Here is a 20,519-nt window from a genome sequence, read left to right on the forward strand (position 1 = left end):
TTCTACATGTACACAAAGACTAAATTTATATCAATATTTACCCTCTCCTTTGCAAATAATGAGTGGTTGAAAACGAAAATTATGTTTTAACTGTGAATTTTACTCTCGCTGAACTTGAATTTTAAGTGCATCTCTTTTTTCCTAAAAGCAAAAAACTTGACTGGTCACAGTGGGGGTCAGAATTTAAAAGGTCACTCGGCAGTCATTCCATTCAGTCTCTACGTGGCTCAAAGTGCCGCACGGCGCCAATAAGCATTGTTTACATTATTCCTGAGTGCTTTAGTTACTTTAGGCCCTGTTTACAAGCAAGGAGGGTAACCCCAACCTCCTATACCTACGTCACAACCCTAACCCTAACCCTAAAACCCCTCTTATACCTACGCCATATGAATTCATTAACCACGGCCGAGTCACTCGGACCCACACCCTGCGGGAATGTCTAAGAAGGCCCCCTAGACTACTAACCTTTGACAGGTGCCCTCAAAAAACATGATGTCACAGTTGCAAACAAACCATTTACCACTCTAAAACAACAGTTTCCAGCCCTGAAATTTGGACCTTCGATGGAATCGCTGACCAACGTCGTGTATAAAATTCCTTGTGCAAATTTTTCGTGTTGTTATATTGGGGAAACCAGTAGAGCTTTTAATACCCGAAAAACAGAGCATTTGAGAAATATCAAAACTGCGGCCGAAGGTTCTAGAATTGCTAATCACGCCTGGTCCAGCAACCACGCCACTGATTTTGAAAACGCGTCAATCATTGACAAAGGCTCTTTTAGAACCAGAAAAACATTAGAAGCCTGGCATACCAGAATGACACCTAACCCAGATAACAACTCTTGCCCGTTACCTGGACACTCATTATTACGCAGTTCATGTCTTTATTTTAATTCTCTCATCGCTTGCTTATCATTCATTTTACCCGTCGAAGACTGCAGCTCGGGCAGTCGAAAGCTCGTAGTTTTTGATTATTTTTGCCAGAGATGGTTTTTTAATTTCAAACTTTAATTTTATCATTACACCCTAGCTATAAATATCTTTACTCCTAACCTTTTAAACCTGAGAGAGACCAACATCTTATTTCTCCTTACAAAACAAACGGTACTTGCCATGCCTTCCACATCTCTGGACGTCAAATTTTTCTCATATACACATGGGTTTTTCACTTCTGACTGCATAATTAGTGGGATAGTCTGCTTTTCCTTACATGTAACCCAGGGGTCTCTTTGTAAGATCATTTAATGGAGAGACATTTCTATCGTACTTTTCTAACGATGACCCTACATTGAGAAAAAAATTTAAAAGGTAAATTAAGATAGATCAGGGCTAGTCAGAATAAGTTTTTTTATGAGGTCCTGCAAGGAGCCGTGACAACCAAATTTGACGCCAACAATACAAGAATCATAATGTTCAAGTTTGCCAAAATGCACAATTTATGAAAAATATACATAGTATAAATAACTTGCGATGCAAGACATTTTTCGGTCCTTCTCATCCCATCACATGGTTTAAAGACGAATACCCCAGACAACTTACAGACTCCACCACATACAAACGTATTGACAATTTTGACCTTACCGAGACTATAACAAACTCCAACAAATTACTTAGCAAACTACAAATACGTTTTAACAAACTACTTTCAACCTCAACCGACAAGAAACTACTTAACACTATTACACAAGACAAACTTCAACTACCTTACATGAAACTCCTACCTAAAGTACATAAACTGACTGATACTGCCTCACCCTCAAACCTTCACAATCTAACAGGACGACCCATTATAACTGCACACAGCTGGACGGCTTCTAACCCCTCACATTTACTTGGTACAAAACTTAACAAAATTATTTTACAACTGAAAGACATTTTTGAAGAACGAAACATTCCTTTTCCTTTAATTTACAACTCAACAGACCTTTTGGACTCATTTCACAACTTTTATGTTGACGATATTGCCAATTTTACTTTAACGACTTTTGACTTCACATCGCTCTACACCAACATCCCACATTCAGACACCATCCATGCCATCACCACCAGTTGCAAACTATCAAACCTACCAACCTTTTACAGAGACTTTTTACTTAATTTAAACAGTTTTATTAACAACCGTAACTTTTTCTTTTCAGGACAGGACGTTTACCTACAAATCAAAGGGGTTGCTATGGGCAGCTACCACAGCCGGCAAATCGCTGACTTGGTCTTGCTGCTCAGGGAATTAACTTTCTTTTCAGAACGCGACACCACTGGACTTTTCCTTTTTTGTAGATGCATTGATGACGGATTTTTGTTGACAGACAAAAACAACAATACAGATAATATTAACCATTTATCCACTACATATCCTTCCCAAATCCCAATCACTTTCACCACCAATTGTCATTCCATTCACTACCTAGACCTCACAATTTCCCTCAATTACCACACCAAACTATATCACAAAATTCACCACCAAATTTACCAAAAACCCCATCACAAATACATGTACCCCCATTTCTCATCAAATCACCCGCAACACATTTTCACAAGCATCATCAAGACTGAAACTGTACGATACAGCAGACTATCAAAAACCAAAGACGATTACGACTTTATACACAAACTCTTTTCTCTACGACTGACCGCTCTTGACTACCCCAACAAACTAATCACTAAAAACTCTTACCCCTGGCTACCATATCACTGTCACAAAAGACGACGACTCACCAAAACAAACCAATCCACTAAGAAATCTATAATCTACTACCGCAGCAAATACAACAAACATGCACGAACAGACAAAATAGTACGCCATATCCTACACAAATACCACAACATGCATATCCCCAAACTCACCAAAGCATACAGCAACACCACCAAACTACACACCATGCTACTCACCAATAAGCTATTACACTCTAAAATTACCAGATAATAAAAACATTTTAATGCCATTAAAAAATATACATATATATATATAATTTTTTTTTTCTGTATTTCAATTTTTACAGTTTATGGATTCCAACATGATCATTACATTCTTATACATTTATATGCCTTGAGCTATTTTAAAACTAAATCGCAACAAAATTCTCATAAATATAGAGAAGACATCCCTGATGTTCTTTTCTTAACACTTTAACTCCATTTCGAGACTGTAGTTGACCATTAAAGCCACTATGTATATAATTCTTAGGTAGTTTATTAAAGAATCTACCTTATTCTTGCCTCATTATAATTTTTCGACATTTTTCATTGATAATCTCAAAGAATTTTGTAATTTATCTTAGCTCTTTATTGCATTTTAACTCATAATTGTATTGTAACCTTGCTCATTATACATATTTTTATGCATAATTTCTGTCAAAACTCGAATTTGTTATAATCGTACTATATTTATATACTTATGGCCTTCCCTTTTTTGCGGGGCTTTCTCCGCGCTGTGTCCATCAAAGACTGTCTTTTTGTTTATGGCATCTATTTTATATTGTAAAAGTATGCAGAACAGTTTAATCCACTTAACTCTTGGTATGCTCTATGCTTTATTCATTGTTTCACATCTACTCTAGCTATTGTCTACATTAATAGATTGGGTGCATCTACTGTAGCTATTCTCTACTTAAATAAATCAATACAATAATTGTTCTCTTTCCGATCTTTAATTTGTTTAACTCAACGTTCGACACCATACTTTTCGGCGAACCATTCACGGCGAAGGTGGATCGATGCATCCCAACAGTTAATCACTTTCCACAGCCAGATTAGAACGAGAGATCTCAGCAATGGGTCCTCGCCCTCTTCCAACAACGTCCGATAACCTTACATCGACGTCTCCAATTCCTTCTGCTGACACACGTAGTTATCTCCTTTATCTCTAGAAATAATTCATTTTCTTGACATCTCGCGGATCAAAATCCCTTTTACGAAGAAGATCGATTGAACACTCTTCATCAATTTCCCAAGAGCAATCGTGCGTTACCTTTACGTCATAAGACTCACGCAATACGATCACGCCATTCTGACGTGACCGTCCCAGATTAAGATCTTTCAACTCCGCTATTTCGCGACACAGAGCCGGTAGCGAAAATCTTTTTTCCTTTGAAATATATAACTAACTGCAGACAGTACTGTTTCGGCCTTCTGGGCCTCATCAGTGCAGTGCTAATGCTAGGATGGAGGAGAACCAATATGGTCACCCCAAACGATCCAACCTTTGTGGTATCGTCTAAGCCATGCCAGAGTGCTCAAACTAGAGTACACTAGCGAGCATGCGCAATTGCAGAGCAATGACTCATCCTAGTTAGAGTGCTCAATTTGGACATGAAAGCAGAGCTTTGTATGCCAAAGAGCTATATCTAACTGCAGACAGTACTGTTTCGGCCTTCTGGGCCTCATCAGTGCAGTGCTAATGCTAGGATGGAGGAGAACCAATATGGTCACCCCAAACGATCCAACCTTTGTGGTATCGTCTAAGCCATGCCAGAGTGCTCAAACTAGAGTACACTAGCGAGCATGCGCAATTGCAGAGCAATGACTCATCCTAGTTAGAGTGCTCAATTTGGACATGAAAGCAGAGCTTTGTATGCCAAAGAGCTATATCTAACTGCAGACAGTACTGTTTCGGCCTTCTGGGCCTCATATATATATATATATATATATATATATATATATTTTCCTTTGGATATCGAGGACAAGGCAGCTCCTTCTCATATTTCTTAAGGTATCTGTCTTTATTTTCTTCATATAAATATTAACACACACCTCCCCTCTTAGTTCTAATTCCCGTTTCGTGACACTTCCGTTCAGTATACGCACACTTGAAGTTATTATTACTTTTGTTTTTTGTTTTTATTCATTTAATTACTTTTCTTTTAATGCACATAAGTATTCTCTTCTGTATTAGCACCGCATTCTTTGTTTCTCTACATGAGCATTGCATTCTTCACCGTAATATCTCCGAAAAAAATTTTTTTTTCTTTACATAAGTTTTCTCTTCTTTTATATCTGAAATTTTCTTTATTTAGTATACATATTTACTTCCCTCTATATTATCTAAACTTTTTTTTCCCTTTGGAATAGCTTCCAATGACTTTCTAATTTCTCACTATAATTGTGTAGTTTTTCTCGCTTTCTTCAACAAGGACTCGGCACGAAGATGTCGGGCATTGACCCGGTACCAGGTTAGTAACATCCTCGCTCGGTTGTGCTTTGCCCCTGACGACTCACAACCATAAGGAGCCTTGGTGCCGATGCATCCTTCTCTCCTCACCCGGCCGGTTGATTTCCATTTCTCTCCATCTTTGAACAACTTTCATAGACACTTCATATCTTTCACTACTCCTCGATCCAACTCCTTATACTATAATATATAAAAGTCTTCTGTTAATATATGTATTGTATTAGCTCTTTAAAAAGCCTTCTTATTACGCAAAGTTCCATATTATTTACCTTTATTGTTCTTAAAAAAATATAAACCTGAACCCTTACCCACCCCACCCCAAAACATTTTAACATAACCCCTCACCATAATCTTGCAGGAAAACGGTTAACTAGCTCAGGTTCTATTTATATGTCATCTATAATTTAAAATGCCTAACCCAGTTTTTCATCACATCCCCTGCAACCACTTATCAAGAGGGTAATAGGAATCAACAATGCTTCTCTTCTACCTATATCCTTCCCATTCCTGCAGTCACCTATCCATAAAAAGAATTGTAAAAGGAGAATACTTTCTTTTTATCAATAATCCTTTTCTCCCATCCTATTCAATAACCCCTTTTCCTTTCCTACAGACAAAAACAGAGACCGCATTCCACAAACCCTAAGTAAACCCTTGCCTATTACTAACCCTAATATGACTCTAACCCCAACTATAACCAAAACTCTAATATAACATTAGCAATTTAACCCTAAACCCTAAATGCTTCGCTCCCTCTTTCTAATAGTTACTCTTATGTAATATTTTAACTTCATTTTATTTTATTTTATTTTGATTTTATTTTTTATTTTAATAATATATAACATACATTTTTTACAATTTTAAATTGAGTTTAGGAGCGTGCTGTTGTTACAGAGGTGGCTCCCTCAATTTTAACAGCTAACTTTTATGTTCATTTTACACACTCATTCCCACCCCTGCATACGCTTTGTTCCTTTTTTACCCACTGATCACGAGATTGCTCAGCGGTGGAGTGGGAACCCATTTTCATGGGATCCCATACATCAACACCAAGGGAAGCCACAAAGGTTGCTAGTGAAACTACTGATTAATATATTTAATACTATACAAACGATGCAAGACACTTCATTTTTCGGTCCTTCTCATCCCATCACTAAAAGCTTGCTGATATCTATGAAGGCCACTTCTTGTATAAATGCAGCCAGTAATTCTAAACTATGACCTCCCCTCTAAAAAATCTTAGCCCTGTCCCAGAGAGACGTTACTCTGGAAAAGGAGTACTTCTGTATCAATAAGAGAGGAAAAGGAGAAAAACTAAGCCCTGGAATATTATAAGGTATCCACTTGTTTAACATACACTTTAACGACATTCTGCATTCAGTTCAAGCACGCCCACCCCTGTGGGCAGGAAAAGCTGAGAGACGACCAGCCTCTAATAAGATACACACAACATTGTTTGACAGTCAGCTAATGTTGGAATTTCTCCTTAAGGTCTCATCGGCAGAGTTCAGGAGCGGGCAGAGTTTTTCCGGTCATGAAACCTACAACAGATTTCCACGCTTTGCGCTAGCAGTCGATTTTGTTTTGTTTTATTTTATTAAAAAAAAAAAGGAAAGAGGAAAAAGGAAGAAAAAAATACGTGTTCGATAACAAAGAAAGTCACAATTTGGGCGGCAACAAGCCAAGAACAGATCACATGATTGAATGCAAGAAGCAACACAGTTTTTCAAAGAAATGCCAATGAGGAGGGGGGGGGTTCATAAATACAGTGCAGAGCCTTGTAGGGGGATCAGGTAAATTTCACGTGACATGACCAAAGTTCTTCAGTAACATAAGTTCCTCTCGTGAGATGATCGTGAATGTTGATCGCGGGAGCGACAGTGCTCCGCTTGGCTGTCGTGGGCTCGGGAATAGTCGGAAGTCGACAGGAAAGACTGTCGCGCTGTGGGGGGTGGGGCGTAGTATCTGTTACTTTCAGTGATGTCTGTAATAACAAAGGACAAAATAAAGGCGTATTTCATTGAAGAAGAAGAATATTTATTGTAGTTTAACAAACCTGAATAAGTTTTTTATAACAATTGAAAAATAGAAATGAGTAAAGGCTGATAGTTTCGAAAGAAACTGTTTGGGGCTGCGTCGGTGGGAGTAACGAAATAATCAATGAACGCTTTTCATTCCACTAATTTATTCATGTTTTTCTCGTTGCCATGCACCCACCAATAACGTAGCTCCATTTTTTGCCTTTAAAAGCACACACAACCCACAATTCCTCTATTCGCTCCGACGAAGGGCTAACGCTCGAAACGTCAGCTTTGGTAATCATTACGGTGGCCAATTTACCATTTCAACTTTGTTGATATATCCAAATTGAAAAATTAATAGGTTTTGGCAAAATTCTCCACCAAATTTTAGTTTCACTGAAAACTGAAACAGAACGTCATATTTTATTGGCTGTCCGATGTGAACGTATTTTGGGAATCAAAGGAAGAAGTAGAAAATAGATAAGATGTTTATCTTTAAAGCAAGGCACTGAAGGAAAAAGGTAAGGTTGAGTACTGTTGTTAAGTTCTTAGCTGCTGTTACTTTTAAATATATTATATAAATCAATTCAGTTCAGCACGTTCAGAAATGAATTCGACCTGTTAAATTGCTTGCCATCAGCTCCCGTCCAAATGAATTGTTTCCAGCTACATGTTATACTTTCGAGCCAACAGAAGAATGAATCCGAATTGGGTGTCGTAAAATTGGAATTCAAGTAAAACGGAGGGATGAATAAAAAATATGTTTTTCTTTCGATCACAAGAAGAAAGGTTTATAAAGATCAATGTTGAGAAATTTTGCCAATTATTTGGTTGCTCCATCTCAGCAGAAGTAATTCGGTTTTGTACGACGAACTCTAGTTATTGATGACGGATCTGAGCGTGGAAAACTGAAACCTTTTTTCATGGTGTCTTACAGCGGACGTTAGGCCTCAATATTCATTGCCTTTGAACATTTGGATTTTGATCTGAAGATAGATTCCGACAAAACCGAGGATTTTCACGGTCTTCTAGAGGTAAGCTTTCTGTGTGTAACGACTGTCATTTCGTGTAATTTTTTCACTTTCAGTGATGTGATTTGCATGACATTCATGATCACAAACAAAATAAGACCAAAGAATATATTTAAAGAACTTGTGGACAAAGTAACCTAGAAATGACACACGTTTGTAACTTTTCGATTTGTAGTCTTATGGCAAAACTTGTGTTGTAAAGATTAAAGCGACTGAAAAAACTCCTGAAAAAAGTTTCAAGGCTTTCTGGTCTCACTTCGTGACTTTGCTCGAAAGTAAGTCAGTCAGGTAAAAGAGAGCATTTCCTATGACCGCAAGGTTTTTTCAACGTTTGAAAGTACTAATATGCGACGGTGAATTCCACAAGTTTTCTTCTTTCAAATAGGCACAGAAGTAGTTTCGAACGTTATAAAAGTGTTGCCAATTTTTACATAAGATAAATTCGTGATGATGGCGTTGGGCTCGGGGAGTTTGGAATGAGTAATTACTATAGTGTCAGTGACGAAAAAAGGAAAACTTGTTTGCTTTCATTTGATTTACGGCGTTCATGTTTGTGGTCCTTGGAAGGGAACAAATAAATAGCGTGCCGTGTCTGAGCCCTTCAAAGTTCTGTCCGACATTTTAGCGTATAACTTAACTCAAAACAAAGAATCACTGGTTTGCGATAAGACTTGAGAGGGTTGATTCATTAGTATTCTACAACATCTAAAGTTATCGGCCACGAGAATTTTTCTGTTTTTCTTTTTAAATTTTATTTGGCGTGACAGAAAAACATCATCAAGTACGTTATCATAAATATTGTTTTTCTACCATTGCCAGCGAAAACTGACCTCGATCAGGTGATTTCAGTCAAGAACTTTTGTTTGGTTTGATCAGTGAGTTTATTTAGAGCTGATATACCCAAGTTCATTTTCCTTGCGTGAGCTGCGTGACAAGGTGACGAATCCGTCAAGACATCACTACTGTGACCTTCATGTGAAGAGTATTTTTAATTTTTATTTTTCGCGCTAAGGATCTGAGACCAGATAACTGATCTAGGATCACGAAGTTTATTTACGAAAGGGATGAAAACCAGTCCAAAATATTTATCTTAGAGCGATCATAAGCGGATGTAAAGAAAAAGAGATTCCATACTAAACGAGCAGCATATCTCAATCATGTTCTGGTCGTAATTACAGTATGACGTCTGCGATAAGAAGCGAAATAAATCACAATTGAAAAGAAAATCACAAACAGCGAGGCCTTGTCAATTCTTATTCCACTCAGAACCAGAAATAAACTCGACCAGTTAAATCGCATGTTATCAGCTCTCGGTAAAATAAATTCTTTCCAGCTACATTCTAATCCGACCTCTTGATTGTCAACCATTACATGTTGTGCTTTAGAGTCAACCCCTAAATGAGTCCTGAGTTTGTGAAACAAAGTGATGATCGAATAAATTTTTTTCTTTCACTGAAAGGAAGGTAAGAAAAGATCAGTGTTACGATATTAACCCAAATATTTGGTTCCTCCATCTCATCAAATGTATTTCAATTTTGTACGTCTAACTTTGATTACTGATAATGGATCTGAGCCTTGAAAAACCGAAACATTTTACTTCTATCTTGTTTTACAGCGGACGTTAAGCCTCAGTATTCATTGCCTTTGAAAGCTAGATTTTGATCGGAAGATAGATCTCAAGGATAAAACCGAAGATTTTGTCTTTGAAAGGTAAGCTTTCTTTTTGTAACAACTGGCGCTTTGTAAACTTTTCATTTTCCAGTGGTGTGATTTGCATTTTATCGATCAGAAACAAAATAAGATGAAAGAATGCCTTGAAACACAACAAACGTGTGGATAAAGTAATCTAGAAATGAAACGTGTTTTTGACTTGCAATTAGTAGTCTTGTAGCAAAACTTGCGTTATAAAGGTTAAAGTTACTGAAAAAAAAACTCCAAAAAAAGTCTGGAGGTTTTTTCGGTCTCACTCTAAGACTTTGCTCGAAAGCAAGTTCAGGTAACAAAAAGCGTTTCCAGTGAACGCAGCTTTTTTCACCGATTGAAATTTATGATGTGCGGCAGTGAATTCCACAAGTTTTCTTTTGTCTGAAAAGCTCGGAAGTATTTTCGAACGCTATAAAAGTGCAGCCAATTCTTATTTACTTAAGATAAATCCATAATGATCTCAATCAGCAGAAGTGCAAAAGGCAACTTACATTGTATCGTTTACGAGGCAAAAGAAGGGAGAAACTGTTTGCTTTCCTTTACGTTTTACATGGTTGTCTTCTCTTGAAAGGAACAAGCAAATATTGTGCCAAGATTGAGCTCTGCAAAGTTCTATCCGACAATTCAGCGTATAACTTAATTCAAAACAAAGAATCACTGGCTCACTGATAAGACTTTGGAAAGTTGAGTCATCAATGTTCTACAACATTTGAAGTTATCGGCTTCAGGAATTTTTCCTGTGTTTTTCCTGTGTTATCTGAAGGATGAATTTCCATATCATCAAGTACATCATCATAAGATAGATAGATAGATAGTTTATTTAAATATACCTAGCAGCCTTGCGGCTGAATTGCGTATATTACAATAATGTAATTAAATAAATATATTATATAACGTATACAAGAATATTCAAAATTATAACAATTAAAAAATCTATGAGCTAAAACCTATCTATATTTAAAAGCTATATTTACATTATCTACATAGGTTTCTAGGAAACGGTCGTTAAATCAACTGTTGTTGTTATATTTAATGGTGGAGGCCATCATGAAGGTGTTTTTAAAACGGTTATATGGAAGACATTTGCCGCAATCTCTTTAGCAACATTATCGGAAAAGATAATCACGGGCTTCGTGAATTGTTGCCTTGTGCCAACCATCCAAAGCACAATTTAAGACGTAACAGGCGTTTCGAAATCCCCCGGTGGAGGACATAAATATTTTTTCTCCCATTGCCAGGTAAAACTGACCTCGATCAGGAGATTTGAGTTAAGAACCTTCGCTTGTGTTAATCGGTGAGTTTATTCAGGGCTGATATACTCAGTTGCGTGACAGCGTAACGAACCACTCAGTGAACAGACAGTAACTTACATGCATGTCACGGAGAGTTTTTTATTTTTATTTTTCTCGCTAAGGATCTAAAATTTAATTATTGATTTAGGATCACGAAGATCATTTACGAAAGGTGAAAATACCCAGTCCAATTTATTTATCTGAGGGCGATCAGGAGCGGTTCTAAAGGAAAAGAGAGTCCATGCAAAACGAGCAACATATTTCAATCCGCATGTTGTGGTCGTAATTACAGTTATGACATCTCTGATAAGGACTGACGAAAAAAGTTCAATCATGAATGAAAAGAAAATTACTGGCATTTCCCGTCAGAATGAATAATTCTCAGCTACATCATAATCCGAGCTCTTCAAAGCCAACATCACACGTTGTACTTTCGACCCGGTCCCTAAATGAGTCCAGAATTTGATGTCGAAAAAAATGAAATTCAAACAAAACGAAGATGATGGACAAAAAAATTGTTTCTACCACTGGAAGGAATATGAGAAGAGATTTTAAGATATTTACCTCAATTTTTGGTTGCTCCATCTCAGCATAAGTCTTTCTGTTTGGTACGGTCTAACTTAAGTAATTAATAATAAATATGAGCGTCAAAAAACTGAAACTTTTTTTTATCTTGTTTCACAACAAACATTAGGCCTCAATATTCATTGCCTTGGAACAGTTGGATTTTCATCTAAAGACCGATCACTATACAACTGAGGCCTTTGTTTTCCAAAGGTAAGTTATTTTTGTGTAACGACTGACGCTTAATGAACTTTTTATTTTCCAGTGGATGTGATTTGCATAATATCGATTGCGGACAAACTAAAAAAAACCAGATGCTGTTGAACAGCATCATGATCTGACATGACGACATTAAAAGCCATTTAAGCCGGTCAATACTTCCTTTGACATTCCACAAATCAATGTTGGCTACAAGAAATAATAACTTGCTTAATCAACTACTAAATATACCGAAACAGGAAAACTTTATTATGAGCACGTGCAACCTTTTCACGACAAGGGGGGGAGGGGCGGGAGTTGAATGGGCTTTAGGAGGATTCCTTGGTTTTCAGTGGGGGGGGACCGAGGGAGCATCAGTCGTCGCTGACAGAGTTAACGAGTTAAAAGGGGGAGGGGGGCGGAGACTATACAAAACTGAATGCCAATGATGGAGATCGCAAGAATACTACACAGCCTTGAGTAGGCCTGCTGTCCCATTGTGCTCGGCAACTTCTGGCGTTAGGAACAAATTTTTGCGGTTCTAGCGAACTTAAGCAATTGTCACCAATCTGAGCAATTTCTTAGCAACTTATACGTTTATGGCAAGATAAAGTCAACTTCATACAAAACTTCGATTTATGCAAATTTCTTGAACATATTAGAACAGATAATCAGACAAAACGATGCACAAAATGGCTGTCTTTGTTGATTTTCTTTCCATTATACGGAAACGGAAAATGCTTATTAGAAAATGCAGAATTGTAAAGTTTATATATAAAATGCACTTTAATAAACAAAAATTTCATTTCTGTCTCTTTGGCGCCCTTAGATCACCAAGCACCATTAGGTCACTCCAAGCATTTCGGGGAAGGGGGAGAGGAAGATCTAATTTTTATATGTATTCTTTTTTATTTGCCTTACCAACTTATCTTATACCTCTCACTTATTTTACAAGCAGCAGAGAACTTAATCAATAATTTTTGGACAAGAAAAAAAAAAGGACCATTCCAGTCGCGTATCATTTAACGTACACCCACCAGCCTCACCAACTTATCAATTCAGGAGTGGGCAGGAAAGAAATTAATTCCTTTCTCCAAAAATAAATAGAAAACATTTTCAAACACCATTGCTTTCCTCACAAACCATCATCACTGGCCACTTACGCATCTTTTAGCGCACGCATCAGCGGCTTCGCCAACGAACCCAATTCTTTCTTTTCACTTTATGCACTGAAAATTGTCCGCAAACCATCAACTGCATTAACAATAAGTTGAAATAAATTTACAATTATCTCAGTACTGTTTAGAAGGGAAATATTACTCAAAATTACTGCTTTTAATCGAAAATTACTGCTTTTAATCGAGACTCAGTCAATACTATACAATACAATACTATGGTTGCAAGCCCACAATGTTCCTGTCCTCTTATTGGCTTGCTTCAAAGTAAAATAATAACCATTCAAAGGAAATGATAATTGGATTCTGATATACATATTTTTATGTCAAACAACAACAAACATATGAAACATATGTATGAACTGCGGTTATGAAACGTATATATGTATATATGCACGATCCTTCGCAGTAAAGCACTATTTGAGCAATAGTGAAAATCAGACCTGAAAAAAATTTCAGGCCTGTACGGGATTCGAACCACTGACCTCTGCGATACTAGTGCAGCGCTCTACCAATTGAGCTAACAAGCCAACTGGGAGCAGGCCATCAAATTAATTCGACATAAACCCGTAGATGATAAATCAAACAACAACAAACATATGAAACATATGTATGAACTGCGGTTATGAAACGTATATATGCACGATCCTTCGCAGTAAAGGACTATTTGAGCAATAGTGAAAATCAGACCTGAGCTTGTTAGCTCAGGTCTGAAATTTTTTTCAGGTCTGATTTTCACTATTGCTCAAATAGTGCTTTACTGCGAAGGATCGTGCACATATACATTTTACATCTTAGCTGTAGACTTTATGGCTTTAATGAGGTGGGCTAATTGATAATCAGGTAATCCAAGGCAACCGTTTCATTATTAAAAAATGAGTCCGAAGCTAATTTAAGTGTTATGTGTTTTGTCAAAGACTAGCATATCTCTTGTTAACCTCGTATTCTCGATCCAAGCTCCAACTTACAGACTGAGATTCTTCAGTTCAGATTTTATGATCTAGGCGCGTTCGTGCGGACCATGCACCTGAATCAAAGATATCAATCAGAGTGAGCCGTACAGTGAAATAAGATCCGATAAATCGACCAATCAAAACGCTCGTACTAACTGAGAGATATGATAAAAATTATTCATAACAAAATAAAAAGATGTACGGTTTCTTTGAGGGCTCAGTATTACCTTTGACACTTATGCAAAGCGAGTCTTACTAATAATTTGAAGGTAAGCTTCACTATTAATCTTCACTATTTTTTTGTATGGTTTCACATTTCTGTTAGGACTGTTTTTAAAATTTCACTGTTTTTGGTATTTTCAGCTGTCACTAAAGATATCCTGATAACCCTTCTTACCTTTACACAAATCTTTTGTTATCGTACAAGCTTTTTCAGCCAGCTTCTCGCACATCATTTTACCCACGAACCTCTTGCGCCGAGATGACCGGTACTTTGTATTGTTTCCGTAGCGACTGTCGTGGCAGGTTGTATCTGCATGGGCGTGGCTTGAATAATCGCTTGTGTGGTCACTATTCTGTTTCAATTGAGCTGCACAGTTCATTCCATCCGTCAGGAGATCCATGTAACGTTTTGCTCTCTCTTTTTTAAAACCAGATTTTAATTTCTCTCCAATGCTTTTCACTTTCCGACCTGAAATACGGATTGAGCCAAATGGTAGTCAATGATGAGGACGGTTACAATAATGATAGCAATGAATATCTAAATATATATATATATATATATATATACATATAGATTTCGTACACGAGATATAAATGTTTATTTAAATTTGCTTAACTATTTTCCCATTTAAAACACTGACAAGCAAAGTTAAATTATTCAACAAAACTTCAGTTTTATCGGCCAGATGAACATTACTCACACTGCTTCCGTACGTAATATAGATACCAAGGAATTCCGTTCACTCCATTCAAACTCACTTTGTCCAGGGAAGCATCGGGAAGAACACCCCCTACCTCCCATGCTTATCGTTTGGGCCATACCCTCACGTTCATCCCCCTTCCCCCTTCCCTCCTCCCCAACCCCTTAGCCAAGCTGAGCCAGCTCGGTTCGTTAGTCAATCATTATTTCCCTATCTTTATTCAACTGAGTTTGAATGGGTGTTGTGAAATAGAACACTTACTCCTAGGAAAATATCATTAACCTCTGTAACGCTTTATACTACTGTAGACCGCAAAGCGGTATAATTAAGACAAAGAGAAAGCAAATTTCGAGGTTAGTCGCAGAAAATCCCCACCGAATTTGTCCAGTTTTTCTCCCACGAAGTGCTTAAACTTGTCCATAGCGCGCTTGCATTCCTCAGAAATTTCATCGCACGCCAGTTTCTCACAGATGTTGCAGAAACTGCCGGCTTTCCTCTCACAGACAAGTTTGGCTTCTTTTACTGCCAACTGAGCTTTTTCCAAAGCTTTTCTTGTCGCTTGTAAAGCAGCTACTAAAACCTCAGCAGTCTTGTTCGAAAGCTGATCAAAACCAGTTTCTATGATAAACTTGGCGGTAAAACCGGTACCAGCAAACGGGTTTCCATAGCCTGCCGCGATAGCAACTCTCGCCTTGAACACGTTGAACAGGTTTACAGCCACTTCTGCCTCTATGCGTTCTGTTGTGAATTTAAACATGATCTCTAATTCGTTTCCGAAGATAACAACGGCTCCTTGAATGTAAACCTGACGGAAAGTAACTGTAGTCAATGGATCGTGTTTGCGAAATAGAGACGTTAAGATCAAGTGCTAAGGAGGCAGTATATACAAATTAGACAGATTTTTAAAAACAGTTCAATAAATGACGGTCTCGCAGTATCTTAATCAGCTAGTAATTGTAGTTGTTGTCCTCATCTATTTTAAGTCCCCGAGTATTGGTCCATTCACACGTTTGCACGGAGTGAGGACCAACAAGCGTTTTTTATGTAACTTATAACATTACAGTTTTCTATTCCAATATGAAGTCCCTGCACAAATAATAAAATTGATAAAAAATGTGGAAGGTTTTGTTCCACTGCGCTTTATTGTTGAGCAAAAAAAATTCGTATCATCTTCTCGACCAATCAGAAGGAAAACGAAAACCGTTCGTGGCTTGATCATGTGTTTTCCCATCATTTTACTTTTCATTGTTTTCTTATTGGTCCCCCTTATAAGATCAAATTTTGGTCTGATTGGCTGTTGAAAAGTGATCTGTGACATTACAGCTCCTCACCTCAGCTTCAAGTGGCTTTCTCTTGGCATGGACATAAAATTTTGGTCCTTTCTTTTTGTCTGCCAGGGAGCGCACTACTTGCACGTTACCCAGCAACTTCACAGGGTCTAATTCGAGGTCAAACTTGATTTCCTGCAGAGATACACGAGACAGAACATCAACATTATCTGACTATTCATTCTCCCTTTTTCCTCTTTGTAACGATATTCGTGTGTATTGAAATGAAGTCTGAATACTTCGTGTGTATATAAATGAATTATTTGGCATATTCGGGAGGATATTGGATAAAAAAAGACAGTTGGAACAGTAAACAACAGTTGTCTTCCTCATTTCATTTCGTTCATTTCTCAATTCTCCATCTGGATAAGGACACACGTCTTACATTTATTTATTCAGTATTTGTGATATTTAGACAGGCCGGTACAGTTCGGCTTTAGAGCTTGTTAAATGGGGATCTGCGTAGACTGTGACAATACCAGACCATCACGCCGGGAGTTATATTCCCAAACATTGGCGAGAAGTGCGTCGGTTTTTTAACATCCCCTGCCAACCGGCACGGAGTACATGCGGGAGACGAGGTCTACAGTTTATCGTTCTTCTCCGAGATGACTCAAAAGTCTAGCAATTTGTGGATGTTACAGCAGAGAACATTCTCCTCACTTATCTTAAGACAGTGAGTGTTGGTCAGGTCTAAACTACTTGCGAGACTGTATTGTTATATCAGCATAACAACTCTTAATAAACTACTTGCGAGACTGTGTTGTCATATCAGCATAACAACTCTTAACTGATAGAGCTGTTTATTCCCATTACCTCTTGAATGGGTAATGCATTGAAAAGGCAAGGAGAAATTGATTGTGATCACTTCTAGAAGATTTAGGGTTACAGCCGTTGCCTGGTCTCGTCAACCAATGTGCTTTCTCTCCTCCACCACGTTGGTGGCATGGGGAAGAGAGCGCTCTTGACGAGATCAGAAATAAGTCTCATTAACTTTCATTACGAGTAAATTACCTCGTCACTGAGTAATATTTCGACAGCCGGCGCGAATCCCAGAATATTGATGGTGCCCTTGATGAAAACCCCTTTCTTTATCGCCTTTACTGACCCAGCGTAGGGAACTTTCTGATCTTTCCATGCTGCAGAAATCTGACAGATAAACGTGTACAAAATGGTTTTACTAAAACACATGTGATTCATTAGGTTTTGTGCGAAAACTTTTGCAAGAATTTTATCATTTTCAGAAAGGAATTACGGTTCCGCAGAAACCCATTTTATGTTGACCAATAATTATTATAACATAAGCAAAGTAAAGCGCGCGCTCTGATTGGTCAATTTAGCGTCCCCCATTTGCCCATGGGTGTATGCTGCTGACGTGAGCAAATGCAAAGACTATTTTTCCGCGCGCGCTTGTTTTTTCTGGTCGCGTAAGATTTGTCAAATGAAAGGGAACTCTTTAGCTACAATGCATCGATGTTATGTTATAAAACAAATGGTAAACACCACAGCGTACACTATTGAGTTATGGATGCACTTGGGAGGTTTGCTAAGCACTCAAGAAGCTAGAGTCGCTCTCGGCTATCGCCTCGAGCGACTCTTACGCTTCTTTCGTGCTTAGCAACCTCCCGTGTGCATCCATAACTCAATAGTGTACGCTGTGGTGTTTACCATTTGTTAAATATGCAAACCCAGGGCTTATTTATTATAAATCGAAGGCAACGAACAAAAAATGGTAAAACAAACGAACAAGCATACAAACATTAAAACGCGCAACACGCAAAGAGACAAACATGAAGATCTATTGACAAAATAGGAGAACCAGCCAATACATAAAAAAAAAAAAAAAAAAAAAAGGGTGCTTGGCAGTTCGGGCTAATTAAGTTAGGGCTAGACGCAAATGAGAGTCCTCATTGTGGATATCTCTGGCATATTACTGGCATACGACTGGCATGTATTTTTTGTTTTTGTTTTTTGGTTACAATATGACCCCATAAATCAACTTTAAGGTTACAAGAACTAATGGAAATGATCATTGGCCGAAGAAGCTTTTGATTTTTAGTTGGGTGAACCCAGTAGGGGATCACTGTCTTATTCTTGGGTTTCAGGTGACGTCACAAGCTTGGCTGAAGTTAGTGTCCGCCATGTTGGTGTCCCTCGGGTGTCAAATTTATGAATAATTAGTCGATTTCTATAGAGAAGCCCTCTCTCTTATCGCCGTATTATTTCGGCAACTACATGAATATCCAGAAAGACAAAAGCGATAAAAGTACCTGGCATTCATCTTAAGGTATCCCAGTGCTCTCTGAGTATGCCAAAAACTTAGAGAGTTGGAGGGAAAGATGTTTGCAAAAGATCTCGGTCATCGGGGTTGACTCCGCAGGCATACCAGCCGAGAAGTTCAGTCGGAAGTGTCGGACTTGCTGAGTTACCTCGTTCTTGAGACCAGCTTCTACACCAAGAAGCAGTTCAACGCGTTCAAGAGTCTAGAGGCGTTTAATCAAATGGTGTCGGGATTTTTAACCTCAGTTGTAGGCAAAGTAATCGCCGGCAAGTATGTCATGAGAGCACGAGTTTGGCATTCACAGCATATGAATGATCCTTTAGTGAACATTTTGGTCATTTCCGAAAACGATGGGACTATTTTGTTAGCCCATTGCTTGGGATGCAAAGCTGGACTGGCTGAGTCATGCTCACATATAGCGAGTGTTTTATTTTATTTACAGAGGCAACTACTCGAATTCATGGCAAGCTCGCTCGGTGTCACAAAAACTCAGACCCCGAAAACTCAGACTCATCGAAGTGTTCTCCAAACTTCCGAAGTGCTCCATAATTCGATAGTGCATAGCACGAAACAATTGTTTTATAACATAACCGGTGGAATAATGCAACAAATCCGACGCGAAAGACGGACAACAATATCAAGAGTGATTCTTCAGTGAAACGAGTCGTGACGGCGCTGATGCCGAGTCTTCTTTCCCGTTGTTTTTCTCTTTCTGCCTCATTTATGAACTCTAGCCCAAGGGTCGCAAAATTGTCTTCGTTTTGGGACTGGTGGGCCGAGTTTCTGTTTGTATCCATCATTATCGCGAAATATTTAAGAATTTTAACAGAGCGACAACAAGGATCTGTGCGACGAAGTAAAAAAAAGTAAACAAAAGTCCCTTTGGGCTCGTCAAAATCCCTCCACATTTTAATACTTTGGTGTTGGAGCGAGCGCATTTGATCCAGTTAACTGTGAATGAAAAGCCCAAAATTAACGGGAAAAATGGAGGAAAACTAAGCTAAATGAAATCTTGTCTCACTCTAAAGTGTTTTAATACTCAACCATCGGACGATTTTGCGAGACGTTCAACTTGCGGTCTTGTTTTTGCTGCTTCAGTTGGATCAAGACCCAAAAAGTCAAAATACACGCGGCATTATCAGGAGTGATCATGAGTTGAGTTTATCTCTTGGATTTTCGAGGGGTCTGAGTTTTCAAGGTCTGAGGTCTGAGGTCTGAGTTTTCGGGGTGTGAGTTTTCGTGATACCCCAAGCTCGCTTGCACTCAGGTAAAATGCTCACGGATTTGCCAACAGATGTCAATGAAGTGCCGTATGCGAGGGCTAAAGACATCGATTTCTCATCGGCTAAGAAGCTCAAAGAAAAGCTCGACCAAAAAATCGAGGATCTACAACAGCTGCAAGCCTCGAACCATACAAGAACTAGTACTTCCTCCTTTCCTTCCCCTTGATTTGTAATGATCTTAAGAATCGCGCATTAGATCATATATCTAATGAATTTTGCGCTATAGAAATAATAAAATTATTAAATTATTACACGAAAAAATCCTTAGCTTTTATGCTTTCCACTTTTGCTCGAACAGCCAACAACAATGCATAAAACCATCCCTTCTTTCTCACATGAACTCTTCGTTAGATACGGTTTGTTTACGCTTGAGAGACACCAAGATGGCGGATAGTAACCCTTGCTAAGCTATTGGTCACGTGGGTGAAACCTTAGAATTGTTCTCTCATCTGTACATTGTACGAGTCTATAAATAAATAAATAGATAAATAAACTCTCCTTTTCAGCACCTTAGGAAATGTATTGCGAACATTATGGTGAATATGGATACTGATATTTGGGTGTAGAGAGACAATTCTGATTCGTGGGGTTAAAAAAACT

At 38.2% G+C, this 20,519-nt stretch overlaps 2 protein-coding genes across 3 annotated transcripts in view; one reads left to right on the forward strand and one right to left on the reverse strand.

The window, feature by feature from the left end:
* Positions 1-1,205: 1,205 nt before the first annotated feature.
* LOC148731628 (uncharacterized) lies at positions 1,206-16,924 on the reverse strand. The gene is made up of 5 exons (XM_088761927.1): positions 16,910-16,924; positions 16,359-16,490; positions 15,403-15,832; positions 14,502-14,795; positions 1,206-1,282 (listed from the first exon to the last, which is right to left on the reverse strand). Exons 1-5 carry the CDS (start codon positions 16,922-16,924, stop codon positions 1,206-1,208), a joined length of 948 nt encoding a protein of 315 aa, XP_088618053.1.
* Positions 7,930-20,519, forward strand: part of LOC148731629 (uncharacterized) — a 40,395-nt gene continuing 27,805 nt past the window's right edge. The window contains exons 1-4 of one of the 2 annotated variants that reach the window (XM_088759350.1): positions 7,930-8,221; positions 9,834-9,928; positions 11,161-11,216; positions 11,909-11,991. The gene's annotated coding sequence lies outside the window, so the exon portion shown is untranslated. The remainder of the gene's footprint in view (positions 8,222-9,833; positions 9,929-11,160; positions 11,217-11,908; positions 11,992-20,519) is intronic. The other variant, XM_088759348.1, reaches the window with a different exon arrangement.

This window comes from Stylophora pistillata, chromosome 5 (assembly GCF_964205215.1).
Source record: "Stylophora pistillata chromosome 5, jaStyPist1.2, whole genome shotgun sequence".
Lineage (NCBI taxonomy): Eukaryota > Metazoa > Cnidaria > Anthozoa > Scleractinia > Pocilloporidae > Stylophora > Stylophora pistillata.